The 27,519-nt window shown below is 40.4% G+C and overlaps 2 protein-coding genes across 3 annotated transcripts; both read right to left on the bottom strand.

Moving 5' to 3' along the window:
- Positions 1 to 884: 884 nt before the first annotated feature.
- Positions 885 to 17,993, bottom strand: BAG1 (BAG cochaperone 1). Of its 2 annotated transcripts, XM_058800363.1 has the most exons (7): positions 17,754 to 17,987; positions 13,836 to 13,964; positions 13,619 to 13,701; positions 12,795 to 12,908; positions 12,210 to 12,317; positions 6,671 to 6,733; positions 885 to 4,270 (listed from the first exon to the last, which is right to left on the bottom strand). In XM_058800363.1, exons 1-7 carry the CDS (start codon positions 17,794 to 17,796, stop codon positions 4,181 to 4,183), a joined length of 630 nt encoding a protein of 209 aa, XP_058656346.1. In that variant the 5' UTR covers positions 17,797 to 17,987; the 3' UTR covers positions 885 to 4,180. The 2 variants fall into 2 exon arrangements, with proteins under 2 accessions (XP_058656346.1, XP_058656354.1); XM_058800371.1 differs by lacking the exon at positions 12,795 to 12,908 and having other exon boundaries at positions 17,754 to 17,993.
- A 116-nt stretch (positions 17,994 to 18,109) lies between these two features.
- On the bottom strand, positions 18,110 to 27,475 carry CHMP5 (charged multivesicular body protein 5). Its single transcript, XM_058800354.1, has 8 exons — positions 27,275 to 27,475; positions 23,344 to 23,448; positions 22,559 to 22,605; positions 20,876 to 20,969; positions 20,721 to 20,792; positions 19,705 to 19,813; positions 19,218 to 19,330; positions 18,110 to 18,679 (listed from the first exon to the last, which is right to left on the bottom strand). Exons 1-8 carry the CDS (start codon positions 27,341 to 27,343, stop codon positions 18,629 to 18,631), a joined length of 660 nt encoding a protein of 219 aa, XP_058656337.1. The 5' UTR covers positions 27,344 to 27,475; the 3' UTR covers positions 18,110 to 18,628.
- Positions 27,476 to 27,519: the final 44 nt, after the last annotated feature.

Genomic DNA, 27,519 nt, shown 5'->3' on the forward strand with positions numbered 1-27,519 from the left:
GTAAAAGATAATAAACATTGCATCCCATACGTCCAGATCCAGAAAAAACAGAATCACGGGGTAGGTCAGGTTGGAAGGCATCACAGTGGGTCATTTGGTCCAACCTGCCTGGCACAGGACTGTGTCCAGATGGCTCTTTAACATCTTCAATGAGGAAAACTCCACAGCCTCTCTGGACAACCTGTTCCAGTGCACGGTGTGCAACACAACCGTGTAAAGTACTTCATGTTATTTAAAAAAAAAAAAAAAAAAAAAAAAAAAAAACAAAAAAAAAAAAACAACCCAGCTTTTTAAAAATTCGGTGCCATTGCCAATCCTGGGAACACTGGAGGCCCCAAATCAGGCACCCTCCAGTATAGTTTTTATGAAGATCCCCCAATGCAGGGAAGAATGATGCATCTGACTCCATGGATTCAGAGGGCTAATTAATTACTATACTATACTATACTATACTATACTATACTATACTATACTATACTATACTATACTATAGAGATACATACTGTACTACATCATACTTTCTTCTTCTAACTTACTTCTAACTACTACTTACTTCTACTACTACTCTGCTCGAGAGTCCTGACCCACACACATGGATCCAATTGGTCACCTTGGGTAAACAATCTCCAGAATACATTCCACTTGCACACAAACACAGGAGCAGTAAATGAGGTAAGAATTGGTTTGATCATTCTTTTCTCTGCTTCTTCAGGAAAAACCCTGAGAGAGAGAGAATTGTCTCTCTCTGTTCAGAGAATGTGAATCCCATACTCCAGGAGGCCCCGCTCACTGTCCCGCATAGCACACACGGCAGCACCAGCCAGAGCCCTGTGTGCCTTCTCCACTAAAATACAGCCCAAATACAGAATTTAGTGACTACATCATCACCAAGGAGAGCAGAGAACTTTCCATATTTTATTTTTATCTTTTCATTTATCACAGTACAATAATGTGAGTTAACCAAAAAAAGGAAAAAAAAAAAATCTAGTGCCAACTTCCACGGTGTCAAGTGCTCCACTCCAAACCATGAGTGTCCTTTAGAAGTCAAAAAGTGTTGCTCCAGGCTTACAGTGACATTACCTTCCAGAGGACTTGGTCATGGAGGTTGCCACTATAATTTTGTGCTGTTTCCAGAGAGCAACTCATCCCATGGCTCCAGACTCCACATTTCCCTGAGTCGGGTTTGGTTCTTCTCACACAAGCCCACGGGATCTGGGAGCGAAAAGGGGCCACGGGCATGTGCAATTCAATTTCCATTTTGATAAAAGACAAATCCTATGGTACATTTTGCCAGGATGGCAAATCCAAGGTCTGTAAACACAGCCAGAGCAACACAGCAACTGGAGGAAGACGATGGGATAAGTGCAACTAAGGCAAAAGGGAGTAACTTCTGTTTTGACACGATCATGGCAGATTGTTGGGCTGAGGAAACAATTCAGTAGCAAAACAGGTATCACAGTACACCTGAACTACAGAATCAGTGAGACTATCGCTTAAGCTTGATTATTTATACTTACAAACTCTGAAGAATATTTAAAATCACATCTTCCTTCCCCTTCCTCCCACAATTGCAGTCTGCTGCACTTTTGAAAAGCATAGACGCTGGCTTTTACTGAATTTAAGGCTATTCTGACAAAAAAATGTTTTCGACTCCCCTCTCCAAAACTAAGTATAAAAGTCAATTCACTCTAGAATGTCTTGGATAATTCTAAATACAACCATCTGTTCTCCAAAACAAATCAGCTCATTTTTATATTTGGAAGACAAAACAATTTATACTGCAGAAGTTGGTCTTCATACACATACTTTGTCCTGGAGACCAAACTGCTCAGCACTGCAAGGTAAATGTGGCTCAGGACACCCACCCTCTGCTGAATACAGATGTGCTGGTGGGAGAGGTTCACCATAACCCTCTCTGCCTCAGAGTACCAGACCCTCAAAAGATCTGCTCTGGAACATCCTGAAGTTAATCCACCTTGCTCTGAGACAGGCTGAAGATGTACTCACACAAGCACATCCAAGGAAGCAGCAATTTCTGGGAAAGACTGTTGGGAAGACAATGTCTGCCTGTAAATGTTCTCACCCAAGAGAGAAATCTACACAGGAACAGCAGAAATGGACACAGTCCTGGCCATGACCACAGCTCTCAGCTCTCTCCATGGGCACAGGGGCATTCTTGCTTATTGTATGTGCACCTGTGAAAGCTCAATGCATTAGAGAGCCCACATTTGGGAGGGTGAGGATCCTTTCCATCATAGGAAAGTGGTTGATTTTGCATTCCCTGAATTAGACAAGTGTTGCTGGTGGTTTGAGTAAGCTGAATCTGGTCCAGAAGCAGCCACAGGATAGGCAGGACTTCACAAAAATGACTGCAACTGATGCTTCCTCCTCTTAACCCTAAAGTGCTGGGAAAATGCAGCATGACAGACTAGTCAGCCTAGGGAAAAATCTTCCACAGTCCTACCATACCAAATCCTATCATGACAGATAAGGTTCCTAGGAGTTTAGACTATGAAATCCTCCGCAGATGCTGATAAGAGAAGAGGGAAAAAACAGAAGCTTGGAGTAACTGGTTAACAGCAAAAAACATGGCAACTCAAATCTTAGTATGGTCAACCAGCATTTTTAGACTATAAGTGACCCTTTGTAATGCACAGCTATCACTTCATTCCCTTTCAATGGCATTTTTCACTAAAAAAATGTTCCTCCAATTACGAACATCAAAGACAATACTAATAATATGTAATAATAACACTTCAGGTATTATTTAAGCTTTATAGCTTATAACAAGTTAAGATTTTTTTACATACATCTATTTTTATCTTGAAAGGACAGCTAGCCTTAAAACATATGGATAATGCCTCACTACCTAAGGGCCAATTCTAAACATTCTCAGTCTGACTCATTTGGGATAAAGAGTTTATTTCTTGCACAGAAAGAGGTTCCTTCCCAGTCCCTGCTTTGCTGGCTGCTGTGTATCTGGCTGACCTCCCAATGAGGAGCATCAGTGAAAAAGCAGCTCCTGTACATTTGTTACATATGTTACCTACAGGCTGACATGCTCCACAGTCTGCTCAGAGCCTCTGAGCAACCACTGCAAAGTTGGCTGCACCCACTCAAATTTGTGTCTCCTGAAAAAGCTGACTCCTCACCTAGCAGAGAAGGTTAAGCACAGTGCATATGTGACTGCAAGACTCAGCCATAACCCTCACACAGACGGCATTGCTAAAATAAACCTGTGTCTCTTTGCAACATGTTATAAAAATTCACTGATTGCCCAAACAGACTGGAATAATCACTGCATTTTCCCATTAAATATAGCATCATGAATTCAGTAAATTCAGAAAAAAGTATTAAAAAACCCTTTCAAAATAGCTCCTCAGTTATACCTTGCTTGAACTGAACCCTTGGTATTTGAGCAGCATGAGTAATCTCATTTAATTTCTCAACTCAAGACAGAACACAAATAATAAAAATACAAATAATCTATAAAAACCACAGTACATCAGAAATCTGTGTAAAAAACATACATCTGTATCAAGGAGCTCAGTAACAACTTAAAGCACCACTCAAAATTAAGTACCATACATGTTACAGTACATTCCATTTATTATGACAATTTAAGGCTAAAATAGGTACGACTCCCTTATAGTCAAGCTTTCTTATATTTATAAATGCATACAAACATTAAGTAGATACAAATGTGTAGGGGTTTTTTATTGCTCTGAACTGTCTACTAGAATGTTCAGCTTTTCCAGATGTTGTCTCAGTTTGCCTTTTTCAATCTAGCTGTAGTCCTACAACTGCAACTTATGGCACTTGTTCGATTATAGACCTTCTTTGATTTGAGCTGTAAATAAATTCAAAGATATATCAGACAAAACTGCCCACCACTGAAAACTTCATAACTTAGTTAACTAAACTATCTTATTGTCCATAAGATACACAATTCACAAAGATTAGCTCAGCCATTCTTCAGGAAGGATTTCTTTTCAAAATAATAGTTCTAACCAAGAGGCAAACGACAACCAGCAAGAAATGATTGACTGGTGCCAGTCTAACAGACTGGGCTTTGAGGAAAAAAAAAAAAAGGAAGCTGGATATGTGCTCCAAAACAAAGAGCAAACTTTTCTTCTTGCTCATAGAGCAATTATGTTTCCTAATTATGTAAGGCGACGCCTCATTCTGCCAGTGCCAAATTCTTTGACTGCAGCTTGTCCATTTCTTGGCCAATGTTCCCTTCAATGGTATCACACTGGGCAAGAAAAACCTAAGAATAAAAAACAAACAAATATTATTGGATACAAATTGGCACAGGGAAGTGTTTCTGAAGAACTGAAAGTGCAGTTTCCATAGTGAATTTGAAGATGTCAACTCAACAGCCACTTTCCAGTTGTTTTGGTAATAGCTTATGCACACCTGGATTTACCCGGAACCCAACAGAAACATGACACTGGATAAGGCTAATAAGGATAACAGCATGGCTGCCCACCACCACCAGTCCTGATGCTGAGGAATTTTCACTTCATCCAAAGTTCATGAACAACAATAGGAAACACAAAGGTTCAGACAACTTAGTCCTTCATTCAGTTTGGAACATGACTTCTAAGCTCCTCTCTAACACATCCTTTCGAGGCCAAGGCTGGCACAAACCTGCTCAGTCAAATTTAAAACAAGCTTTCATTAAACCAAGATCTTTTCTACTTCTTAAGACTACAAGGCATCATTGAACCTTTATCTTCATCAGTAGCTGGTGTTCCTCAAAAGACAGAAGGCTCCATTCCAAGAAAAGGAGTCCACAGAACCTTACGCTTTCTTAGAACCTGCCCACGAGTTCTCACAAGTAGAGTAACACACAGAGAGGAACTGGCAGCCAGCAGCCCCTGGTCACTTTGCTCGGCCTGTACACAGCACAACATGACAACACTTTAAGTCAGTAAACTGTTTTAGGTCAGCCCCAAGGTATCCAAGTACAGTGCACTTCCTGAGAAAGATTCTCCCATTTGCTCTTCATGTCTCGCCTTTGTTTTTGCTACGTCTGCACCATACTCTGACAGTCAAACGAGACATTTCATGTTATTAAATTGACAGTAAGAAAGCACTTTCCTTCTAGAGCAGCAAACTGCTGTGCCATGTGAATGTTCCTCAACCATCACACTGCTTTGAATCATCTGTTTACAACCAATCCCTCGAGCTATCCATCAACTCACATCGGTAAGAACTTGAGGGATGAAAAAGTGAAAGTGGTAACAAACTGCAGTTGAGGGCTGCTACTCTTTCATATTTATCTTCCCACCCTGAAGATGCCATCAGTAGAAGGCAGTTAATAGCTCCCCCTTGCTTTCATGGATACTTCAGAATAATAAGCCTAACTTGCCACTGTTTTCTTGTTCTTGCTCTGGAAAAACAAACTGCTGTTGACAGCTCTGGTCTTAAACCCCTTAGGACTCTTCTGGAGTCCTCAAAGGGTTCATAACCCAGAGCTGCACAATGCTGTGCACATAAAAGCACATAAATAATTCTGATCTCTGCTCAACAGAACCCCTTTTATGCTTTAACAGCAATTCTTAAACAAAGCCCCACTTCTGCTGTAACTTCACCCAAGAGTGGAGATCCAGTAGCTTCCACAAAGTTGATAGCCATCACTCTATTACAAGTTTTGCTGCCTTGGTTAGGCACATGGAATCAAGAGTGTGTTCAGAACCCCCACATAATACAGCCACGCCAGCAATCACCTTCATTGCCATTTGCATTACCCAAACTTATCACAAAAACTGAGTACAAAGTGCTTTGTCCCTGAAGCAGTAACTAAAACCATTTCTCCTATAAAGTATTTCTTGGTGGGCCTTCCTCTAAAATAGATGGCTATTCTAAATGGGTGGTATTTAATAAGGGAGGTATTTAATAAGGTTACAGTAAAAGACAAAATCATTCAACTCTATATATGAATGCAAAGTAGTTCCACAAACAATTTTTAGGAGCCCATCCTGGCACTAACGTTAGCACAACAGAAATAAAAACAGTAATACATGTAGCGTTACCATTCATCTATGTAAGTTTGAGTGGAGGGAGCTGAATTCCAGTATTTACTAACAAACCTTCAGTTCAAGGTCTCTAAGAAAACAATGCCTAGGAGTTTACAAGCATCATACCACAGCAAAGCCATTAAATCCTCCATGCCCAGCACAGCTACTCTGCTGTACAGATCTCAAAGACCTACTCTCCAAAGAAAGTTGGTGCATTGCAGTATAAGCTAAATTTTCCAAAGAACACCTCTCGCAAGGTCAGGAGTAGGTCAGCAGGAGTTACAGTTAGCTGCATCCTTGTGCCCAGACCTCAGTCATTACTCCAGTCCATCAAGATTCAAAAAAGGAGGAATGATCAATCCCATTGTCTTTACAAATTATCAGGATTATTTCATATCATCAGACAGCCATAAGACAAACCATTAATGTAAATGACAAAGATTATCTGAAAACAGCATGACCTATGAAAATCTGTATTTTGTGTGCTATTTTATAAAGATATTAAATACCTCTCAAAGGAAGGTCATACACAATACCGATGTAAGAGCAAACACTGAAAAAAATCTAAGCAGCTCACTTTCACAAACTCTTGGCATACAAGTGCCCAGCATTTATGGAAGAAAAAAAAAAGTAAGAAAACTCACCTGGACCCTCTTCACTAACCCCTTCTTTTTCAGTTTGCAGTCACTGAAATTCTCTGGCAGATTCTGCAGTAAAATAAGCAAACAAGTTGATGCAGGTTAATGCTGAAATGAACAAATTAGACTTACAGCAAGAACTGGAATTATCAAAGAATCCTCTGAATGGGTATCCTGCAAATTCCATGCCTGCTCAGTAAGGATGATTACACAGCAAAGAATATATAAGAAAAAGTTATCAAAAAGCCAGGGATGCAGCATGCTGACTGCAAAGAACAGAGACAGCAAACCTACCATGTGTCTTTAGGGAATATACAGCAACAGACTATACACACTGCTTTTTCTGCTGTGGTGTGTGTTAACTGTTCTTCAAAGCTTTTTCAGAGATTATAACATGAACAAATTTCTTACAAATACATTTACTCAATCACTTGCCATCACTGGAATGTATCATTAGTAATGCAGCCATTGCCAGGCTGAGCTGTACATCTGATCATCCCTGCAATGTACTGAGGGAAGGCAACAGATGTGAAGTGTTACACAATGTCAGCTTTTCACTAAATTCAAACTGCATCATTTTCTGTACTCCTGCCACCCATTATGTTCATGTATGTCATCCTGGCAAGTGCTACATGCTTTGTACTTTTTGAGCTATGTGAAACTGGGGTGTTGCTGAGGAATGGTGCTTATAAATGGTTCTTATAAACACTGTGTTCTCACTGGTGAAAATGCATAAAAATCTTGTGAGTTTCTCACTAGTTTACCTTTTATTTTCCATCCTAACTCCAGACCAAGAACACAGGGAAACAAAGAACAGGTTTTCCTAACCTAATCTGTTTCATTTCACCAAAATGTGAACACAACTGCAAGGTTTAGATACATAAGCCTTTGTAAAAATCAAAATACAAACAACAACAACAACAACAAAAGGTGCTCTTTTCTTTTATTGTTCAGACAAATGGATTCTACTCTCCCTGTTTGCTGCCCATGTTGTGTGCACTGGTGTGAGGCACTTCAGCTGAGCTGTGGGCTGTGTCACCTCCCTGTGGGAACACTCCTTATCTCCTCAGAGGTATTCCACTGGTGTTTCCCTCTTGAGCCCTAACAGCATGATGGCTAGAGTACAAAGCTACTACAACCCAGTTTCTATTACTGAAACTGGGTAGGAAAGTAACAAAAAACTGTAGTCAGCACAGAGGCTAAGGGGGGATGAAGTGGAGGATGGAGCAGGGTGGAAAGTATGGAAAATTATAGGGAGAAAATGCAGTTGCTGCTCCCTGGATGGAATATGGACAGCATGCCTGACTTCCCACAAATGATACACACTAAGGGGACCCAAAGAGAGGGTGGACTGGAGACACCATGGCCAGGGTCTGTCCAAAAGGATTTTGGGGGAAGAAAGGATTTTGGGGCAAGAGGGGGAACATGGTGATACCTTGTAGCTGATAAGCCATGTAACAGCTGTCAGCCAAGGAAGGAAAAAGATTTCCTGCTGTTGAACCAGCAACTGTGGCAAAACCACAGGCCCACCTCCATTCCAAAGTTTACCTTGGATGCAAGACTGATGTATGGCTCCAGCCTCAAAGGTCACCTCAGATGTAATACTGACATTACCCACCTCCAAATGCAACCACCCCCCACTGAACATGATGCATGACTAGAGTCACTCTAGCTCCACCTGAACATAAAAATAGTGTAAGAGTAAGTTAAAAATGGCATAAATAGAGGGAAGACTCCATTATTGGGGATTAGAGCTGGTTAGTATATTGTTTTAAGTACATTTTTGCAGCCAGCAATCCTGTCAAGAGTTTTCTATTGTATTAATAAAGGAGGGCTATTCCATAAACTGGTAAAGTGAGTCCTTCAAGGGCACTTAGAGTCATTGGCAGCAGGTAACATATTTGACTGTGGATAACCAGGAGGGGGTCCCTGTTATGCTGTTGTGTCCTGAATTTGTCCCTGAATCCAGGGGTCCAGGAGGGCCCTCTCTGTTTGCATGTGACCCCAAGCAGGTCAGCTGAACCACACTCCCATCAAGCGGGCTGCTCAGGGAAGGGTAACAGGGCACTGACAGACTGGTGGGGCACAAGGGTCTCAGGTAACCTGGGGCACTGACACACAAATCAGACTGAAAGGGCTGGAGGAAACCTCCCCTTTCACGTGACAATGTCCTTGAGCTTTAGAAATACCTTTCTCTGAAGATCTGATTTCATGTTTACAATTCATACTAAGAGATTAAAGTATTATAGTAAGAAATGCTTATCACATTTTTATTGATTCAGATAAATTCGAAAAGTTTAGTAATAGGATCTCATCTTATTGAAAGTGGAAAAACTTCCCAGATGTCTGGAAAATATTTGTTACAGGAAGAGTGGTGTGGTTTTTTCAGAATACTTCTGTCTTTTAATCCCTGAAATGTTAATTTCATATGGATTTATCCAATAACAAGTATAGCAGACACAAGGTGACAGTGAAATTTCATCAGAACACCTTGTTAATTTAAGTAAATTCTGCAGAGGAATTTCAAAAAATCTTCAGGAAAGGAGGATGGGCCACCAGAGCACAACTATGAGTCAGTAGTGCTATCAATGTCTTCAATACTGATAGATGCAATTTGACAGATTTGTTGTGAATTTATGTTAACAAAATCAGTGACTAGTATTTCAGAAGAGAAAGCTTTTTTCAATTCTTAAAACAATCTGTTCTCTGCAATATTGTCTTTCTAGATTAAAAAATCTGCCATTAAATAGGAGACCATCTTGAGGACAAAGTGAGTGCTCACACTGCAATATTGGTGAAAACAGAGCTGGTTCACAGGTACTTACTGTCATGACTGTGGATTCAAATTTTCCTACTGATCTCAGAAAAACTTTGTTTTTTCTTGAAAAAGCCTTTCAGGTATTTAAAAAACTGGTCCAAATGACCAAGTAAAGCATTACCTATATTCTTCTCACTGAGATTTGTAATAAGTAATGTACTTTGACTTCTATTCCTGGACCAGTTGTTTTAACTGATGAAATAAATAGCACGTCTGTGAATGCACACAAACAAATTTTCGAGTATTGAACAAGACTCAACTGCCTTCTTCCTGAAGAAAGCTTCTAAGATCTGTGGCTTATGGTAATGTCTGACTGTGTCAGACAAATTAAAATTTTGTAAGATGCCATGAAAGCAATAGCTATTTAAACACATTTATGTTACAATGCTTAAGCTACAGATGCTCTACCCAAAAGCATCCCTTCAGGATGTTTCTTTCACACCTCTGGCAGTGACAACATTGTATTTTTTCTCTCACAACCCCCTACTGTAAGATTATAAAGTTACTTCTCCACCTTCTAAATCCCATCTTTTAAATTCACAATTGTTGAATGCATGGTGTCTAGTAAAAGTATTTAGTTCCAAACTCAGCTCCTCTAATTAATGAGCTTGTCTGCTACCAGTAAGAGTCATATTCCTAGAACAGAAAGAAAACAATATGCAGGTTTCCTCACCCTTATCTCTCTGTAAGCAACCAAATCTCATTTTGCATATGTGAGTGATCCAAATAACACACAGCAGCTGAGACACCTTAATGAGTTGTGACAATTCTGCCAAAGAAAAAAGCTGGAATATTTATAGTGCGAGCTTGCTGGTATGTTTAATTTCTACAATGCATCATCCATTCTTCTCAGTCAGTCACATTTTTCCCTCTGAATTTTTTAACATGCTGTTGACTCAATCAACAGCACCTCTACATGCTCAGTAGCATTTCACAGATGTGTCACAACTAGCTTTTTACTTGGCTGCTGGAAAGAATGCTAATTACTTGTATAAACCAATTTTACAATAAGATAAAATACTGCTTTGCATTTCTATTTGCCATTTTCTACTTCAGTGGAAGTCATTTACTGCTCATACACATCCCTCACTACCAGTCTGTACTGCTGCCTCCATACAGTGCACAACCACAGTGCAGCTGAGGGCTGCCTCAGTAAGTTGGTGGCTTGTTCATTTGACCTGGTGTGACACCAGCACTCTGAACTCCCACGTTTTATGTAAAGATTCCATCCACCTACACGTATTTCATCTGCAAGATTGCACATTAGTCCAGTTTTCATGACAAGTCTCACAGTCAGCTTTATATATTAAAAGAAATAAATATGTGCAATGTAACGGCAATCACTGGCAATCCAAACCTTTACTTCTTAAAAAAAAAACCCAAAAAACAACCCAACTTTTCAATGTAAAATGTCAGATGCTCTTATTCAATACAGTAACAAACAATTACTACAGATTTTGGAAGGAATTACTTGTAATTAGTCTTAGCTGTGGCTGCTCCACTTTCTCAAGAAATGAAGTACAAAAACTCCATTATTTCCCAAATCTAAACACCAAGTCACTGACTATAAGTCTTCTAAAACATGGCACTAGACCTAAAATTCCTTGTTCAGTACTATTTAGGGTATTTTGGATAAGGAGATACAGCACAGCATGCTTTCTGTTTAAACCACACAAAAAGGTAACAGAAGGAAAAGTAAACTTGGGAAATTGAGTTTGGATTATTCAGAAAGCAGTGAAACAGTTTTACAAGGCTGCCTGCTAGGTTCCAGAGCTGCAACCTAAATACAAGTACTGAGTTTTTTTCTGAATAGGATTTGGTATCAAAACTTGAAGGGATCAGAAATAAGCTTTAACTCCATCCAATTGAGACAGTTCAGCTGTTGTCACCTTACCGATATTTTCATGACAACACATCTGACCTGCCACTTCAAGCAGGAAATCAGTTATATGAAGTCTTTATGTCTAACAGCATTCAGTAACTGTCAGCATAATATTCTCCTTTATGTGAGGCACAAAAGGAAACAAATTTGAAGACTTAAAAATACTTAGAATACAGCAATTTTTAAAAAAGTATTTAGAACTGTTGGCTATAACAAGCAGCCAAGACTATATTATCATCATAGGCTCACAATACAAAAGCAGGAAATTAGTTAGTAAGCTTCCCACCATTCCCAGGAACACATCCATATTACATAGCATTTGATGATGGCCAGTTCAAATTATCACTCTGATTTAGTCCACTGCTGAACTTTTACAAAGAGTCCATCAAGTTAAATTACATTTGTTTCATCAGTTATAGGTATTTGCATAGCATATTTCTGAAAAAAAAACCAACCTAATAGAAAGTCACTGTACCAAGGAGGAGACCCAAAGACACGACTACCACAGAAAAGCAGCATTCTCCTTCATAGCAGACTATTATGATCTTGATATGCAACATAATTATATAATGAGGCTTACAGAGAACAACCAGCAGACAGAGAAACCAAGTAAGGAAATACACTGGCTGGGGCAATTTTCTATTTATCTCTGTACCTTATTCTCATCTAGCTCTGAGCTACATGACACAGGAAGATATATATTGTACTCTGGAAATGTAATGTAAGGTTATGATCCACTAATGACTGTGAAGCATTTGGATAGTCAAAAAGAAATTTCTTAGTACATTAAAATATCCAGTAAGTTTCTGTTGGGATTTGACTCTCTTCTGTGGTTAGTTACTTACAATGGCATCAATCTGTTCAAGGGTCTTCATGAACTGCTCTGCAGTTCCTTTTATCCTCTTGTCCAGCTGTTTTAGTGCTTCTGCTTGGAGATCCTTAGCTAAAAATCCCTGAAGAAGAAAAAACAAAATTATTCTATACCCTACACAATACTCATCTAAGAAAAACTGTCAATCCACAAGAGCAGAAAACATATTTTACTATTTCTGTATTTCCAAGCATGATAGGGACTCCAATCTTAATCTGTATTCTTCTGTATTTTATCAATTCTTGACACAGTAAATGTAAGATCTGTTAGGTTTACTAAAATGATAAACATCTAATAGACCTTCTTATTCCAGATATATGTAAGTTATCCCATATGAAACAATATTTACTTTTTTCCAAACATTGCCATGTCTCTATTTTGCAAACTCATAAATGGCATTTGGAATTCACTAAGAATTATTACTGACTCTTGGACATTTAGGACGGGCAGCTATTACTGACTACTCAAAACCTCCAAACTGTTTTGTCTGGGTTTTTTTACATAGAAATACCTACTAAATTGCTTTGTAAAGATATAAAGTGATACAAAACTGGCATACCTTCTGGATACTTGTGAACTCTTTATTAACTTCCTCTAACTTATTAGCTATTTGCTCCACTGACTTCTCCAAATCTTTTAACTTCTTTAATTCAGCCTCTTCTTCTGGACTATTCTGTGTATTCAAAAGTACAACATTCACAACTAAGGAACAAATAAAGATACAATGCAGCTAAAAAATAGCAGTGCTGATACAGACAAATGTTTCTGAGGTTTTAGAATACACACTACACTGTGGCTATTCTTTCCATATTTAAATAACTACCAAATCTGCTTCTTCCAAAGCTTAATTACAAATACATTTCAATCAGCAATGTATATAAACACAATTAATGAGATTAATTTGAAGGAAAAAGGAAAAGTGCAATTTTTGTTTCTTTTTGTCAACTTATAATTTCTAAAGTATAGGCAATATTTACATCATAAGATTATTACCTCATCCTCAATTTGCAAAACCAGCAACAAATCATGTCACAAGAAATAACCTAGAGGATCAAGGCTCAGTAGCTACAGTTGGGAAAGTGTTTTTTAAACCAGAAAAATAAGATGAGCAGATAATGTCATCAGTGCACAGAAAGCTCATGAGCACTGACCACAGATTAGGCAGAGTCCTGTCAATAATGTAAAGCAGAAGGCAGTCAATAATGTAATCTCAGAAAAGTACAAACTGCAGTTGTTTGCAGTGTAATATGAGACTGAACTCAATTTTGTGGATAGGTATACAAAATTAAGTTAATGCTCCAGCTTGTTTCTGTGTCCAGCAGCTGACTTAGTGACAAAAATGATGATAGCTTAAGGGGAAAGAAGGTCCGAAAGCATGCTTACCCTTTTCCCAATCAACATGACTTTGCAACCATTTTTAACACCAAGTGCTGATAATGGTTGTTCCAATTCTTTCAGAGACTTTCCTAAATGAAGAACAAGGGAGGAAAAAACAGTTTAAGTACAGTTGGTGGCATAAGATTTTTTTTAAGACATTCAAAACATGAACACCTGATGAAAGCTCATAATCTATAAGAAACATGGCAGATTTAGAAGTTACCTTTGTATATCAGTTTCTGAAAAGGAACTGGAACCCCAGTGACTTGTTCAATAAGCACAGCCATGTCTTGTAGTGTAGGTTCACCACCTTCTCGTTGGGAAGCAACCTGAATACTGTGCTTTTCATTGCCTAGTAGAAAAACAGAGTAACAGTAACACTTATTGTAACCTAGAAAATATTCCAGAGAGAATCCATCTCTAATACTTATTACCATTAATGCAGAAAGTTCTCAAAGGACAGGCTCTCATGTAGAATCAAATTATTCTACCACACTCTTGAAGTGACTGACCTCAGCTGAAAATTTTGGTTTACACTGGAATAATCTGAAGAGTTCAATGGGGTGTATTTTACTGGCGTAATTTAGGTCCTGCTAAATATTATTCCCTATTTCTTTTTAGAAGTACAGATGGTGTGCAGACATCTCACAAGCTAAAGCATAAAAGCCCACACCATCCTGATGTATCCCATTTCCTACTTGAGTCTTTGGTATCTGAGACAATTATCACTTCCTTTGCTCCCTTCTTCTCAAACATGAGAAACAAGCAATCATTGTCTACCCTGTTTCATCTCCACCACCAAGCAGAGAGAATTCTCAGAGTACAAAAACTGCTTCTCCCCATATACTACTGATAAGCAGACATAACCACTTGTAGAAGTCCCAGCTTATCTGTCACCTTCCACTTCCTATTCAGACTCCCAAAGATTAACTTGCATGCAAACAGGAGGTAATTCTTAGGGGAAGAAAGGAGTATGCCTACTAATCTCTGCTTTGCAACAGACCCTTTCTACCACCCTCTGCTCCCACACACATCAAGTCTGTCAATCTGAAAGCACCCACAGGAATCAACCACCTCTGGCTGCAAGGGAAATCAAAACAGACATTTTTTACTCTGCAGGAAGAGAGAACTTAACACATACAACAGAAGAAAAACCATACTCACACCACTAATTTAAAATGCACATATCTTTAAAAAGGAGAGTGCTAGAAAAATTGATTTTAAAATGCTCCAGACTCCCACAGTCACATGACAAGTGACACTATATCCTCAAATATTTTAAAACTTCAACAAAATTTGTTATTCCAAGACAATTTTAAGCTTAAAATCACATTATGCCCCTCTCACCCAAGCACTTTCCATAAACAGCCCTTCTTATCAGTTTGTTTTGGGAAAAAAAAAAAAAAACCACAACCTCAATACATTTCAAAAGGTCATTTTGATATATACAACTGCTTTGTATAAGGGCTCTGCCCATGAGCAATTGAAAGAAAAAAGAAAAAAAAACAAACACTAACTGAGGGAAAAAACAGATGAAGCTTGTGTAACAATAGAACCAGTTTAATTACAAATTATGAGCACCACTTTGTACAGACTGTAAACAAATTTTACTGTAAATTCACAGCAGAGTGAAATCACCATAAGAAACAACTCATGGGTTGCTCCAGGTGCCAGAGCTGAGATTCCCCTGCAGCCCACAGTGAAGCCCATGGTGAAGCAGCTGTGCCCCTGCAACCCATGGAGGATCCCACAGCAGAGAACGTGGACGCCTGAAGGAGGCTGTGACCCTGTGGGAAGCCTGTGCTGGGGACCTGCAGAGCCATGGAGAAAGGAGCCCATGCTGAAGCAGGTTTGTTGGTAGGACTTGTCACCCTGTGGGGGATGCACACTGGAGCAGTCTGTTCCTGAAGCACTGCAATCCATAAGAGGAACCCATGCTGGAGCAGGGGAAAAGTGTGAGGAGCCCTCCCCCTGGGGAGGAAGGAGCAGCAGAGACAAAGTGTGGTGAACTGACCAGAGCCCCATTCCCCTGCACTGCTCAGGCAGGAGGAATCCGAGAATTCAGGAGGAAAGTTAAGCCCAGGGGAAAAGTCATTTTTTCTCTTTTAGTGCTCATTGTTCTACTCTGATTTGAATGTTAATAAACTACACGTCCCCAAGTTAAGTCTGTTCTGCTCATGACCTGGTGAGTGCTCTCTCCCTGCCCTTCTCTCAAGCCACGAGCCTTCTGTTGTCTTTTCTGTCCCCTGCCCAGCTGAGGAGGGCAGTGACAGAACGGACAGAAAGTGTGGTGTGATGTCTGCCCACCTCACTTGCAGACTGTCAAGTCACACATGTGGGTCTACTGTCAGTTCTGTTTCTCAGCCGTAAATCCCATCTTTCCCCACTTCCACACGTGCACACAAAACTTTACTAAAAATGTTCTGTGCAAAGTGGTCAAGCCCCACATCTGACGGCTGCAGGTGTAAATCACACAGATGAAGCCCAAGCTGAACAAAGGCTTCTGTTTGCTGTCAGTTAATGACAAAGTCATTATCAGCTAAGAAAACAATTGGAAAGACAAAAACATTCTGACTGTTGCCAAACAGCAAGACATTGCAATTATAAATATGTCAAACCATTAAACTGCTGACATTGCAAAATGAAAGCCCCTCAGATCAAATGGAACTCTCTGAAGGCACCAGTGAGCACATGAATCGTGATGACTCAAATAAATTATTCCACAAATTCCTCACCAAAGGCTCTTAAATAAAACTGCCAGGTGATAAAAGAAACATTTTAACAAAACAATTTGAAACACAATTTGAAAACACAAATGAGCAATCAGAAATAAACAATAAGCTTTAGAGATAGAAACAACATTACCAACATAGTGCAAAAGAAACAAAGGCAGAATTTATTATTCAATTTTTTTAAATACAATGAAAAATTACTAAGTTTTGCTAAGAAAACTCAGCAGAACATCTTGCTGATTTAATACCTTACTATCTTCCTCATTCCTCCTATTGTCTCACTTAGATCCACTTCAAAATTTAACCACGGTGCTTCCCATCTTATTTTTAAGAACTGCACAGTCCAAGCTATTCTCAGTCCTTTACAGTAAGGTTTTATATTTGTTTATAGACACATCTTCCCCTCCACCTTCTTCTCCCTCCTCTGGTTTTTCTTTTCAAGGGGGGGAAGAAAGCCACCTCAGCTGGCCTTTGAGTGACCCATTCCATCAGGTCAGCACCCACCTGTCCTACCAAAGAAACCACTCTCTGTTGCAGCCTCGCAGCTCACCACGTGCCAACATCCAAGCCTCTTCAACCAACCAGAAGACAGACTTGGGTAGCACCTGCTTTTAACATGCCTATGCTGACTCCAGCAATATATTTCATCTAAATGAAGATTACCCAAACAGCAGAATCACAGTATGGATCAGCTTGAACCCACAATGGGTCATCTGGCCCAACTTCCCTGCTAAGCAGGGTCATCCTAGACCACATGGAGCACATGGCACAGGATTGTATCCAGAGAGTTCTTGAATACTTCCAGTGAGGGAGACTGTACAACCTTTCTGGGCTAGTTGTACCAAGGCACAGTCACTCCAACAATAAAGAAGTTCTTCCTCATATTCAGGTGGAACTTCGTGTGCATCAGTTTCTGCCCATTGCCTCTTGTGCTATTGCCGAGTACCACCGAGAAGAGCCTGACTCCATCTTCTCGGCATCCCCCCTTCAGATATTCATTCACATCAATGAGATCCCCTCTGCCATCTCTCCTCGAGGCTGAACAGGCCCGGCTCCCTCACCTCCTCCTTTTAGGAGAGATGCTGCTGCAGTTCCCCCAAGATCCGACCTGTGCGAGGGCCGCCGTGCCACCTGTTCCCCCCTCCACCCTCGCAGCCCACCTACGCCCGCGCTCCGGCTGGAGCAGACCCTGGCAGGCCGTGCCCAGTAAGGAGCGAAGCCTCACGGCACAGCCCGGACGGACCCCGGGCTGAGCGGGCCCGGGCCGCGCCCCGCCGAGGCCGCCCCCGCCCGCCCGCAGTGCCCGGTGCCGCTCCGGGCCGGGCCGGGATGGCGGGCAGAGGGGCGGGGAAGGGCCGGGAGCGGCCGGAGCTGCAGCCCCGCCCGCTGCCCCTGCCCCGGGCGCTTACTGTAAGTGACGGTGACGGTCACCGGGGCTCCGGGCGCCGCCATCTCGCCCCGCCGCAGGAACCGTCGGCGGCGCTGCCGGGGCGCGCCCGGAGCGCGTCACTTCCGCAGCAGGAGCACGGGAATGCCGCTGTCCCGGCCGCGCTCCCGGCCCCACCGCCCCGCCGCTCCCGGCAGCAGCAGCAGGGACACGGACACGGCCGAGGCGAGAACGGGACCGGCCCTTCCCCGTCCCCAACCAGGCCCCGCCTCTGGAGAGCCCGTGCACGTGACGCCGATAACCTGCCCCGCGCTCCGGACCGGATTCATCGCCAAAAACGCCACACAAAGGGAGCTGCTAATCTACGTGATTTTATGTCTCCATGGAATACATGATAATGATAACCCGAGCAGTTTTCAAGAAGGTTACAAGTACAATCGCATAAAAGTCTCAGGACTGCAGTAGTTTTAAAAATTGATTTCAGTTCTTTTATCAAACAGGCGTAGTAGTAATAAGGGAGCTATTTTACAGAGCAAGCAGCAACGTATAGTCTTAGTTTCAAGAAAGAGAAGCATAATACAAAGTCAAAATAAGCCTCAGCTATCGACAGCCACCACTAGTCTTCACGTTTTACTTTGTCAATAAGATACCGAAATCAAAACCTATCAGGCTGACTGCTTCCACTGAAGGGAACTGGGATGAATTTTCCATGAACAGAATTCAGTAGTAAAACAACTTTCTCCAAAGAAAGAGCACCACCAGCCACTCATATTGCATTCTAGGATGTAGTGATATTAAAGTTACACTGGAAAGACAAGTTCTCCAGAATTTTAAAAAAGATTCTTAATACAATTTGAAAAGTATAGTTCCATTGTATCCATTGTGCTTTTGAAACGTTTATGTTGCAGGGATCTTTGGCAGCCCAAATTCATCCACCAATACGCCATCCTGTAGGAAAGAAAAAGAAATGATGGGTTAACAAGTCTCCAACAACCAGAACATTTTGCTTCCTTACTACTTCTATAAAGCTAAGAAAGGTTCCATAAGCTTCCTTAATACTTCTATAAAGTGTCTCTATCTGCAATTGCCACTGTGTGACAGCTGGAATCACAAGAGCATCAGTTCTCCCTCACTACAAAGCTCTATTAAAGCCCCAAAAGCAAACATACAGAAGCTTTTGTTATGGTTTTAAGACTGGAGCTGTAATGGTACACTTAAATTCCACTGGCAGTCCAACAGTGTTTGATAGGAGTGATAAAATGTCATTCTAGTGATTTTAAACATAGTTAAGAGCATTCAGTACACTGTATTCTCAAATTCTCTGTATTTAGCATGCATACATATAATACATAAATAGCATACATAACATTAAGCACACCTTTTTGTTCAAAATATTAAGGATCCTAAATATCAAGCAACCAACACAAATGTGATTAACCCAAACCAAACAAAAATGTATTTTGCTGTTAAAGAGCAAAGGACTCACTTTGTTTTTTGTGTCTGTAGGAGTGACCTCTGGGATTGCTGGAGCAGACGCAGCTTCATCTAAGTAGGAATTGTCTTCATCAGCTAAAAGCTCATCGCCTAACGCATCCAGTTCTGAAATTGAATTGTGTTGGCTGAAATATTACACAAGAAGTTCCTTTTGCAAGAGAAAAGCTGCTCTTACAGAAACTCATGATTCTTACTGAATGCTTACATTCAGATTCACCTCATATCAGTCATCAGTCAGAAATACACACACACACACACAGAGGAGAGAACCTTCTTCCCTGCCTTGTAGCATTCCATTGGAATCTCATCTTTGTCTATGCTCTCTTAAAGGAAATGCAGCTTTAAAGTTTAAAAAAAGCTATCAAATTTTTTTAAAACATTTAAAGCATTTGACCAAGGAAATTAAAAAAATCACTGCATGACAGTACTATGGTTTTTATGTTCAGTACCATAAAAAAATCATCTTCCCCCTTCCTAACCTGCTTCCAAATCATCTTCATCAATCTCTGGTGTTCCATAGCTACGACTCAGTGCCTCCTGGACTTCATTGGCTTCTTCCATCATATCTTCCAATTGATCTTGTATGTCCTGAAGCAAGAATAATTTTCAATTGGTCCATATTTACTCAAATTCAATTCAGTAATTCCAACATACAAAGCACTCCGTTGTTTTAATTCTTTTTCAATAAACCATTTTTTTTGAAGCAGTATTAATAGAAGTCAAAGCACATACATTCAGGACAGGAGTACTTGAAAAGCAGAAAATTTATGAAATTTAGACAAAGCTACCATCTGGAAAATAAGCACTAACCTGAGTTGTGCCACAGCAGAATTTAGAAGATACATTAGCATATTTACTGGCACTGTACTTGAGTACAGGTAAGGAAACAATACTTGCCTAAAGGTTTACAATGCAGGCTATTTATAAATAAGACAGAATAGGAAAGAGAACTTAAAGGAGTTCAGCACTGGCATTGGGTAAGAGCTTAAGTGCAGCACACTTGAAATTATATGTTTAGTTAGTGGATTGGGTTTTTGTTTGCTTTGTTGTATTTTGCTGTTGTCTGGGCTGGGTTTTTTGCTTTTTTGGTGTTTTTTTGTGTGGCTTTTTTTTTGGTTTTGTTCTTTTTCATCAGGCACTATGATGAATGGGGGGGAGTGGCAGGTAAAGGACTAATCTGCATGTTACTAGTATAAGGAAACAAAAAAGGACAAAAAAAGCCATAGCAGGAAGTATCCACTAACATTTATGCTGAAGTGCAAGGAAAGGAGAGATTAAAGATTAGCTCAGCAAGGAAACAATAATCATGACAATAAGGAAAACCCCTAATTGTGCAATACCAGAAAAATCAGGAAGGAATTATGATGGTGGTCCCATAAAAAAAGGCAGACAAACTCATGTAAACAAAAATAGTCATCTTGCCTTGAAATTCATAGTCCATTCACCATTATTTCAGTACTTTTTTTTTGTTATTTATTTAACTATAAAAGCTCACCTCAATTTGATCAATCTTGACTTGCTTGTAAGCTTTCTTCATTTCTTTCACCCCCAGTTTCATTGCATCCACCTGGAAGAGTCAAACATCAGGCTTGTATCTGATGTAGCACAGATTAAACAAATTAAACAAGTGTGAGATAAACAAACTGGTACCGTTGTCTTTGTATCCTTCAGTGCCTGAATTGTGTAATTAGCTTGTTCCATATTAAAAGACTGCTGTGACAGATTATCCCTCTGTTGTTCATACCTGTTTAAAAAAAAGGCAAATAATGGCTTTAAAAGACTACACTACTTATTATCACAAACATTCTTAATTAATAAAGAGTTGAAAAACCAGCAGCAGTAGTCTAAAGATAGGATCAGATATGTTGACTTTCTTTTTTTCACTTATTATACACAACTGCAGAATAAACAGCTTCATAAAAATCTAGCCATTATGCATTTCTGTGCACTTGAAGCTGACAAAGCTATTCCTGAACTAAGTTTTGTTTTAAATGACAGCAACACCATATTTGCCTGGGCTGACAAAGTAGGTGAGGATACAGCACAAGTTTAATCACCATAAGGCAGACATGCATGCCATGCTCACTGATGCTGTAAAGAGAATGGAAGAGCTGGCAGATTATCCAAACCACAGTGACTCCACACTGGAGTTTTTCAGGGCAGGGAGGAGGAGGAGGATAGGATACCTTAATGGAAACCTATAAGACTAGACAGAGAAAAGAGAGACTTTAAAAATTAAGAAATCATCTTTCTCAAAGCTAAACTTGTATCAAATCAAGAATGTAAACTATGTCAAGTTAAGCAAAATAATGAAAGCATAAAAATGAACCATGAGTCCTTCTAACATGCAAAGCAGGAGGTCTGAAAGAAAAGGAGGATCCACATGCAAAACCTTCTGGACAACTAATGAGTGCGTCTATTTCTGTTCCACAAGGTCAGAAAGAAATGACTGAGGGATATGACAATAGCCTATTATGAGGGGCCCAGTAATCCCACCAAGAAAGATTAGCAGGCAGCATAGTCAAAAACCTGGAAAAAAAAACTCTAAAGCCAGAATCAAGCAGACCTCCTCACAACATCTAACTGAAGTACCACACTCCTTGCCATATGATATTTTGCATTGTAAAAGTTTACTAATACTTAACTGTTGCCATGTATCACACTGCATCAAGTCACAGTTAACAAGAAATTGAGTGAGTCCATAAAGGTACAATTCATCTGAGGGACATGAAATACAAGATGATGGGAGCTTTGGCTCAGACAGCTTCTAACATTTGCAGTTCATAGACTATGAGACATTCCAATGAAACATTCCTGAACACTTGCCCTGTTCTTTCCTTTGGATCTGTTGCTGGACACTTTCAAGATGGTACACTAGACAAGAGCAGAGACCACAGGATCATCTATCCTGTCCATTTGGAGATTTCTGCATAGACACAATAACCTGCACTACATCTGCTCAAGTCCTCAAAGGTGCCCATAGAGAACAGGTAAATTTCCAGTAAACCAGAGCAAGGTCATCAAATACAAAATTTACAGTAATCAATTAATAATGTAAAATGAGGCAATCTCTCAGAAAGTTTAGGAGCCAAACACATTTGTAATAATGAGCAGATTCAGGTCATCTTGTACCAATCCAAATTCATATACTGGAATATCAATCATAAGTATGCTGTTTCAAAATATGTAAGGAGATACTTCTGAAAGGGCTCTTCAGCATTTTGCTTTAAAGAGTGCTCAGGAGAGTACTGGAATGAGAAATAAAAGTGTGCCACCGCCTCCTAAAGAAAAGAACCTTTTATTAACCACAAACTGAGAAAGATTTCAACTTACATTCGCTTCTGCTTTAACACTCTTAATGCTTTCTGCTTTACTGTATTCTGAAAAGACACAATAGTGTTATATTAGATAAAATATCTGACTTTACACTCAATTATGCTGTTTAAACCTAATGCATTGGATTTAAGTTTTCCAAAAGATTCCTCAGTTACTAGTGCCAAGAGTTTAACAATAGTTACATTCAGCATTTGGCCTGCATTAATGATTAACAAAACAGGAGAGTACACAAAGCTTCTCATAGAAAATACTTTCAGTTTCTAGCTTCTGATATATGTTTTCAGTAAGGAGAACAAAACATCAAACTTAGTCCATCAGAACTACCTTTCATTAACACATTTTAATGGTCAGCATAAAATAATACTGCAACAGGTACTTGAACAATGCTGTTTATATCATATATGTTTATTTTCAAGTACATTTTATATTCTAAGTTTATCCCCTTAAAAAACAGGTTGCCTTGATCCCTTTAGGCATAGTGTGGAGCTTTTTATTTTGGATGAGAAACAAAACAGTGTCTCTGCCAGACTTAATTCAGGTAACGAGGAAGAGAAACAAGTTTCTTCTCACAGAGGAATTACATTACACCCTGGAACAAATAAAAACCAGTAAAACACTGTTCAAAGATGTATGTCTAATAAAAATAATCCAGCAGGATCTTATCTCTCACCCATAGGGCAAGATGGAGTTTTAAGAACCTGATGAACTGGCTGAATCACATGACAAGAAGTGTGAGTCACATCCTCATGTGAGCATGTTCAAATTCCACAGAAGATTCTTACCTTTGCAGGTCCCTCTCTCATCTTCTTCATTTGATCCTTATACTTCACTAGTTCTGCATCGAGCCTAGCAATCTTCTTGTCAATTGACTCAGCTCTGCTATCCACCTTTCATACATGAGGGGGAAAACAAAGAAAACATTAATTGAGGTTTTATTCAGGTATGGAACAAAAAAAGAACAGCCTCTGTTTTGTTGTGTTTCTAACTGAATTGTTTATTCACTCATTGGTTTTTTAAATAATTTAGATTTTGCGAGAATCCAGAGCCAGAGTCAAGTGAAAAAACTTCTACAAGGAGCACAAGAAACAACTCTGAGGCTGCAGGAAGCTCTGCCATTGTAACATGTTCTCATCACTCTGAGATGCTCCCTTGCAAAGCCACGCAAGCAAGTTCTCCATTCCAGAACTTCTGGTCATATGCAGTGCCAGGGACTAAAGTGGAATGGAAAACTTCTAGCTGTACCCTCCTGGCACTCCACAGAGCTCTCATTTGGGATATATTTTAACCCTTCACCATAAGAGGGTTAAATATGACAATTACATAACCAAGCATGGGCACAGGTAGTTCTAACAGTATACAAAAATTCATAAAAAGCCTTTTTAAAATGAACTGACTACCCTAGCATTTCTCTGGAAGCGACAAAATAAAGCTTATTAACTTCTCATTCCAAGAAGCTTCCCTAGGGATTAGATTATAATGACATTCCAATTATAGCATAAGACAGATCGGTGCAAATTTACAATTCTGCCTTGTTAATGGTGTGGCTAAGCATGTACAATTATGTGGATTTTGATTTCAGTGACCCTTTTAACACCTTGCTCTATGACAGCAATATGCATTTGCCAGAGGCATCCTGAGTGGAGCATCTGATATGAACGTTCCACACAAGACATTAAAGTGCCTGGGCATAGCTGGCTTTGAAAAATTTGTATTAAGCTTTCTATTATCCAAATATTTTACTAATAGCAAGAAAGAGAAAAATTTGCAATGTTAGGACTCCTGTAAAATTAAAGCATGGCACCTCCTCAAGATCTTTATTAGGTAACTGCATCTTTCAGATCAGCCTCCACAGGGGAAAGAAGTATTTGGTTTATTTATATAATGATTCTTTCAAGCAGTATTAGCAGGAAACAGAGACAGAACCTCCCACATTGACTAACTATGTAAAAATTTCACACACACATGACACAGGACCTCAGCTCTTAAAAATGACACTGGACAGAAGAGGGGAGAATGGATCCAATCTATCCAAAAAACAAGAATATCCCCTGCATTAGGACCTGAAGAGCTTCTGTCAATTACTCACAAATAAGGCACACTGAGGAACATTTCATTGCTACAGAAGAGCCCCAACTGACACAAAAGAAAGGGAATTTGAGTGTTTACACTGTTCTCACAACTATTAGCCTTTTGTTCCTATGTTTCCTATTTCCTACTCTGAAAAAAACATAAGTTGAAAGTGCTTTTTCAAAGAAGAAAATTTAAAAACACTCTTAATGCTTTACTTCCTGGTGCATCCTTCGTCCTACAGGCCTTGTGACAGCCTTGAGTCATCTCACTGTGCTCTGCCAGCAAGCATAAAAACCATGCCTTTAAATGCAATGAATTTTAGCTAACTAAACTTTTCTACACAGGAAAGAACATCCAAAACACAGGCATGATACTGCCTAAGAGTTGTCTATGCTTTTAACAAATGTTGCATTAATCACTGCTCACCTAATAAATTTTCAAACTGCTCTTTAATAGATAATTACCACTGAACTAACATGGTTAAGAGATCTTACAAAGCAATTTGGCTCTTTCAAAAGGTAGAGCAAAATGTGTCTAAGACAGAAAACAACCCAGAAGCAACAGTAGTTGAGCCTCCAAAATGTTGGATTTAACATTGTAAAGAAATAATAAAAGTTTTTTCATATCTCATACAGCTCTCTTGAATAATAATTCACATGTAATTTAAAATAATCTGATCATGTCTGTAGTTTCAGCAGGACCTATCCTAGAAATTCCACTATTGTGAAAAGTCTTCCACAAATCAGACACATTACTACGTATACCTTGGCACAGAGAGTCAATTCATAAACTTCAAATTACTCAAAGAAAGCATTTCTCCCCATGCTTACTAGTAACCACCCTGTAACTCATCACTGGTTGCCAAAGTCACCACATGGATAAAATAAATCCAAAATTCTTCTTTTCAGTTAATTTGCTGTCTTGCACAGTCAAACTTTCAGACAGGGCAATTACAAACAACTAGAAGAGGATCAAAACTGTGTTCAGCAGGAGTTTTTGAACAAAAAAAAAAAAAAATCCCTGGTGTTGCCAATCAAAACATCTGTTTAAATTACACTTTTATATCCCAAAACTCCTCTAAGATTGAACAAGCTCTTAGCAGAAGACAGACTGCTGACCTATGTAAATTTTCTTTTGATTTACCTGCCCATTAGAAAATGGACATTAACTTGGAACTGGCAAAAGCAGCATGAAAAATCTAACAGACTGATAAGTCTCAGTTGTTGTGAGGGAACCAAGGCTTCATGCTCTTCCACTTATATTGCCAAAATAGCAAATTTAAGCACTTATTATCTCGGATGGATTTTGGAGTTCAAGTCATCCACCAAATTTACTGTTGTTTACTGGCAACAATGGGAAAATTAATCCTGATTTTCAATCAGATGCTTTATTCACTGTTCTAACAAAATATATTTAGAGTTGTCTGGGCTTAATATACTGCTAAAAAGCAATACAGATTTTTGTCAGAAAGATAAACTACCAGGACAAACATTATGAGCACTTCTCTTTCCCCATACCAGCCAGTGGCATACACAAGACACTGATGTGTAGGTAGCACTGATAAATATTAGGTATTTCATTTAGAGAGTCTCTCCGAGTAGGTATTTAATTTAGTCTCTCCACTGAGCAGCAAAATAAATCTTCTGAGAGGAAAACTGTGATTTTTCCATGGAAACCGTTCGTTGTCAGGTTCCAATGACAAAGCTTTGTCACACAACATTTACTGACTTTTGTTTACTGACAGAAATACTCAAGAAGCTCCATTTCCTTTCTTCATTTCTTAAAATTAGCTTACAACAAAAGGAGCTGCAAAACCATGCTACAGTTTTCTTCATCAACTTTAAAGTCAAAAAAAGACTATGAAATTACCATAAATCTTAACACGTTTTCTTAACCCTCTCAGCAGGCAGGGCAACACAACAACAGTTGTAAAGTGCTTTGCCACGTGTTTCCTGAGCATTTCTTACTTGGTCTGAGCCTGCTCATCTGTCCATCTGCACACACCCTAGAGCGACCCTTCTCCCCGCGAAGGGACAGAACATTCTCCTGTATTGGACAGCAAGACTGATCTCCTTGCTCCTTGCCCCTGCCTTGCTATAACTTGTCACGGCAGGAGTTAGATAGTGCAACCGGAGAAGTCCCCAGATGGAAATGCTGAGAACTATAAGGATGTAAGGAGAGCCATGCCTTCCACAGGCTCCCTGTGCACACAGGGAGCGCTCATTCATGGGATTTACACGTTTGTGGGATGCGCTCCCAGGCACAGGACACAAACGCAGGTATGGGTGTACGCAGGTACATACAAAGGTACATCCCTGTGTACGTGTGCGGACACCCCAACACGCTCACCACAACACTCCGTATCCCCGGACATGACAGCTCAGGGACAGGCCGGTGTGGCCGGGAGTGACCTGCTTCAGTGGAAGGTGCCCATGGCACCGGGGTTGGAGCTGGGTTAAGATCCCCTCCAGCCCAAGACATTCCGTGGTTCCGTGACATCCATACCCACACACGGACCCGCAGGCTGTGCCCAGCAGGGCAGTGTCCCCACACACGCTCACACACATCGATACACCGCTGCCGAGGCGGCGGCCGGGCCGCGCAGCGCCCAGCGGGCCCGGCCGCCCCGGGGCGGGCGCTCACCTTCCCGATGCAGTCGGTGAGGCTGGGCGGCGGCTCCTTCGGCTTCGCCTTGCCGAAGAAGCGGTTCATGGCGGCGGTGTCTCCGAGTGGCTCCCTGCCTCGGTAACAGCGGCGGCGGCGGCGACGCTCCCGGCCGACCCGGAACCGCAGGGCCAGCTCCGCCCCGCGGAGGAAGGGCCGAGGGAAGCAGGAAGCGCTGTGCCGGCGGCGCAGCCGAGCTGCCGGCCCCGCCGAGCTGCCCGTCC

The sequence above is a fragment of the Ammospiza caudacuta genome, chromosome 1 (assembly GCF_027887145.1).
Source record: "Ammospiza caudacuta isolate bAmmCau1 chromosome 1, bAmmCau1.pri, whole genome shotgun sequence".
Taxonomy (NCBI): Eukaryota; Metazoa; Chordata; class Aves; order Passeriformes; family Passerellidae; genus Ammospiza; species Ammospiza caudacuta.

What these genes read in the sequence shown, in the direction of transcription:
- BAG1 (XM_058800363.1), bottom strand. Translation starts at nt 17,796, where the DNA reads ATGGCGGCGCCCGGAGCCCCGGTGACCGTCACCGTCACTTACA. An exon ending in TCAGAAACTGATATACAAAG is followed by an intron (nt 13,702 to 13,835) that starts GTAACTTCTAAA and finishes TTCTTCATTTAG; the next exon opens with GAAAGTCTCTGAAAGAATTG. An exon ending in AGTTCACAAGTATCCAGAAG is followed by an intron (nt 12,318 to 12,794) that starts GTATGCCAGTTT and finishes TTTCTTCTTCAG; the next exon opens with GGATTTTTAGCTAAGGATCT.
- CHMP5 (XM_058800354.1), bottom strand. Translation starts at nt 27,343, where the DNA reads ATGAACCGCTTCTTCGGCAAGGCGAAGCCGAAGGAGCCGCCGCCCAGC. An exon ending in TGAGAGAGGGACCTGCAAAG is followed by an intron (nt 22,606 to 23,343) that starts GTAAGAATCTTC and finishes GTGTCTTTTCAG; the next exon opens with AATACAGTAAAGCAGAAAGC. An exon ending in TGAAGATGATTTGGAAGCAG is followed by an intron (nt 19,331 to 19,704) that starts GTTAGGAAGGGG and finishes ATTCAATTTCAG; the next exon opens with AACTGGATGCGTTAGGCGAT.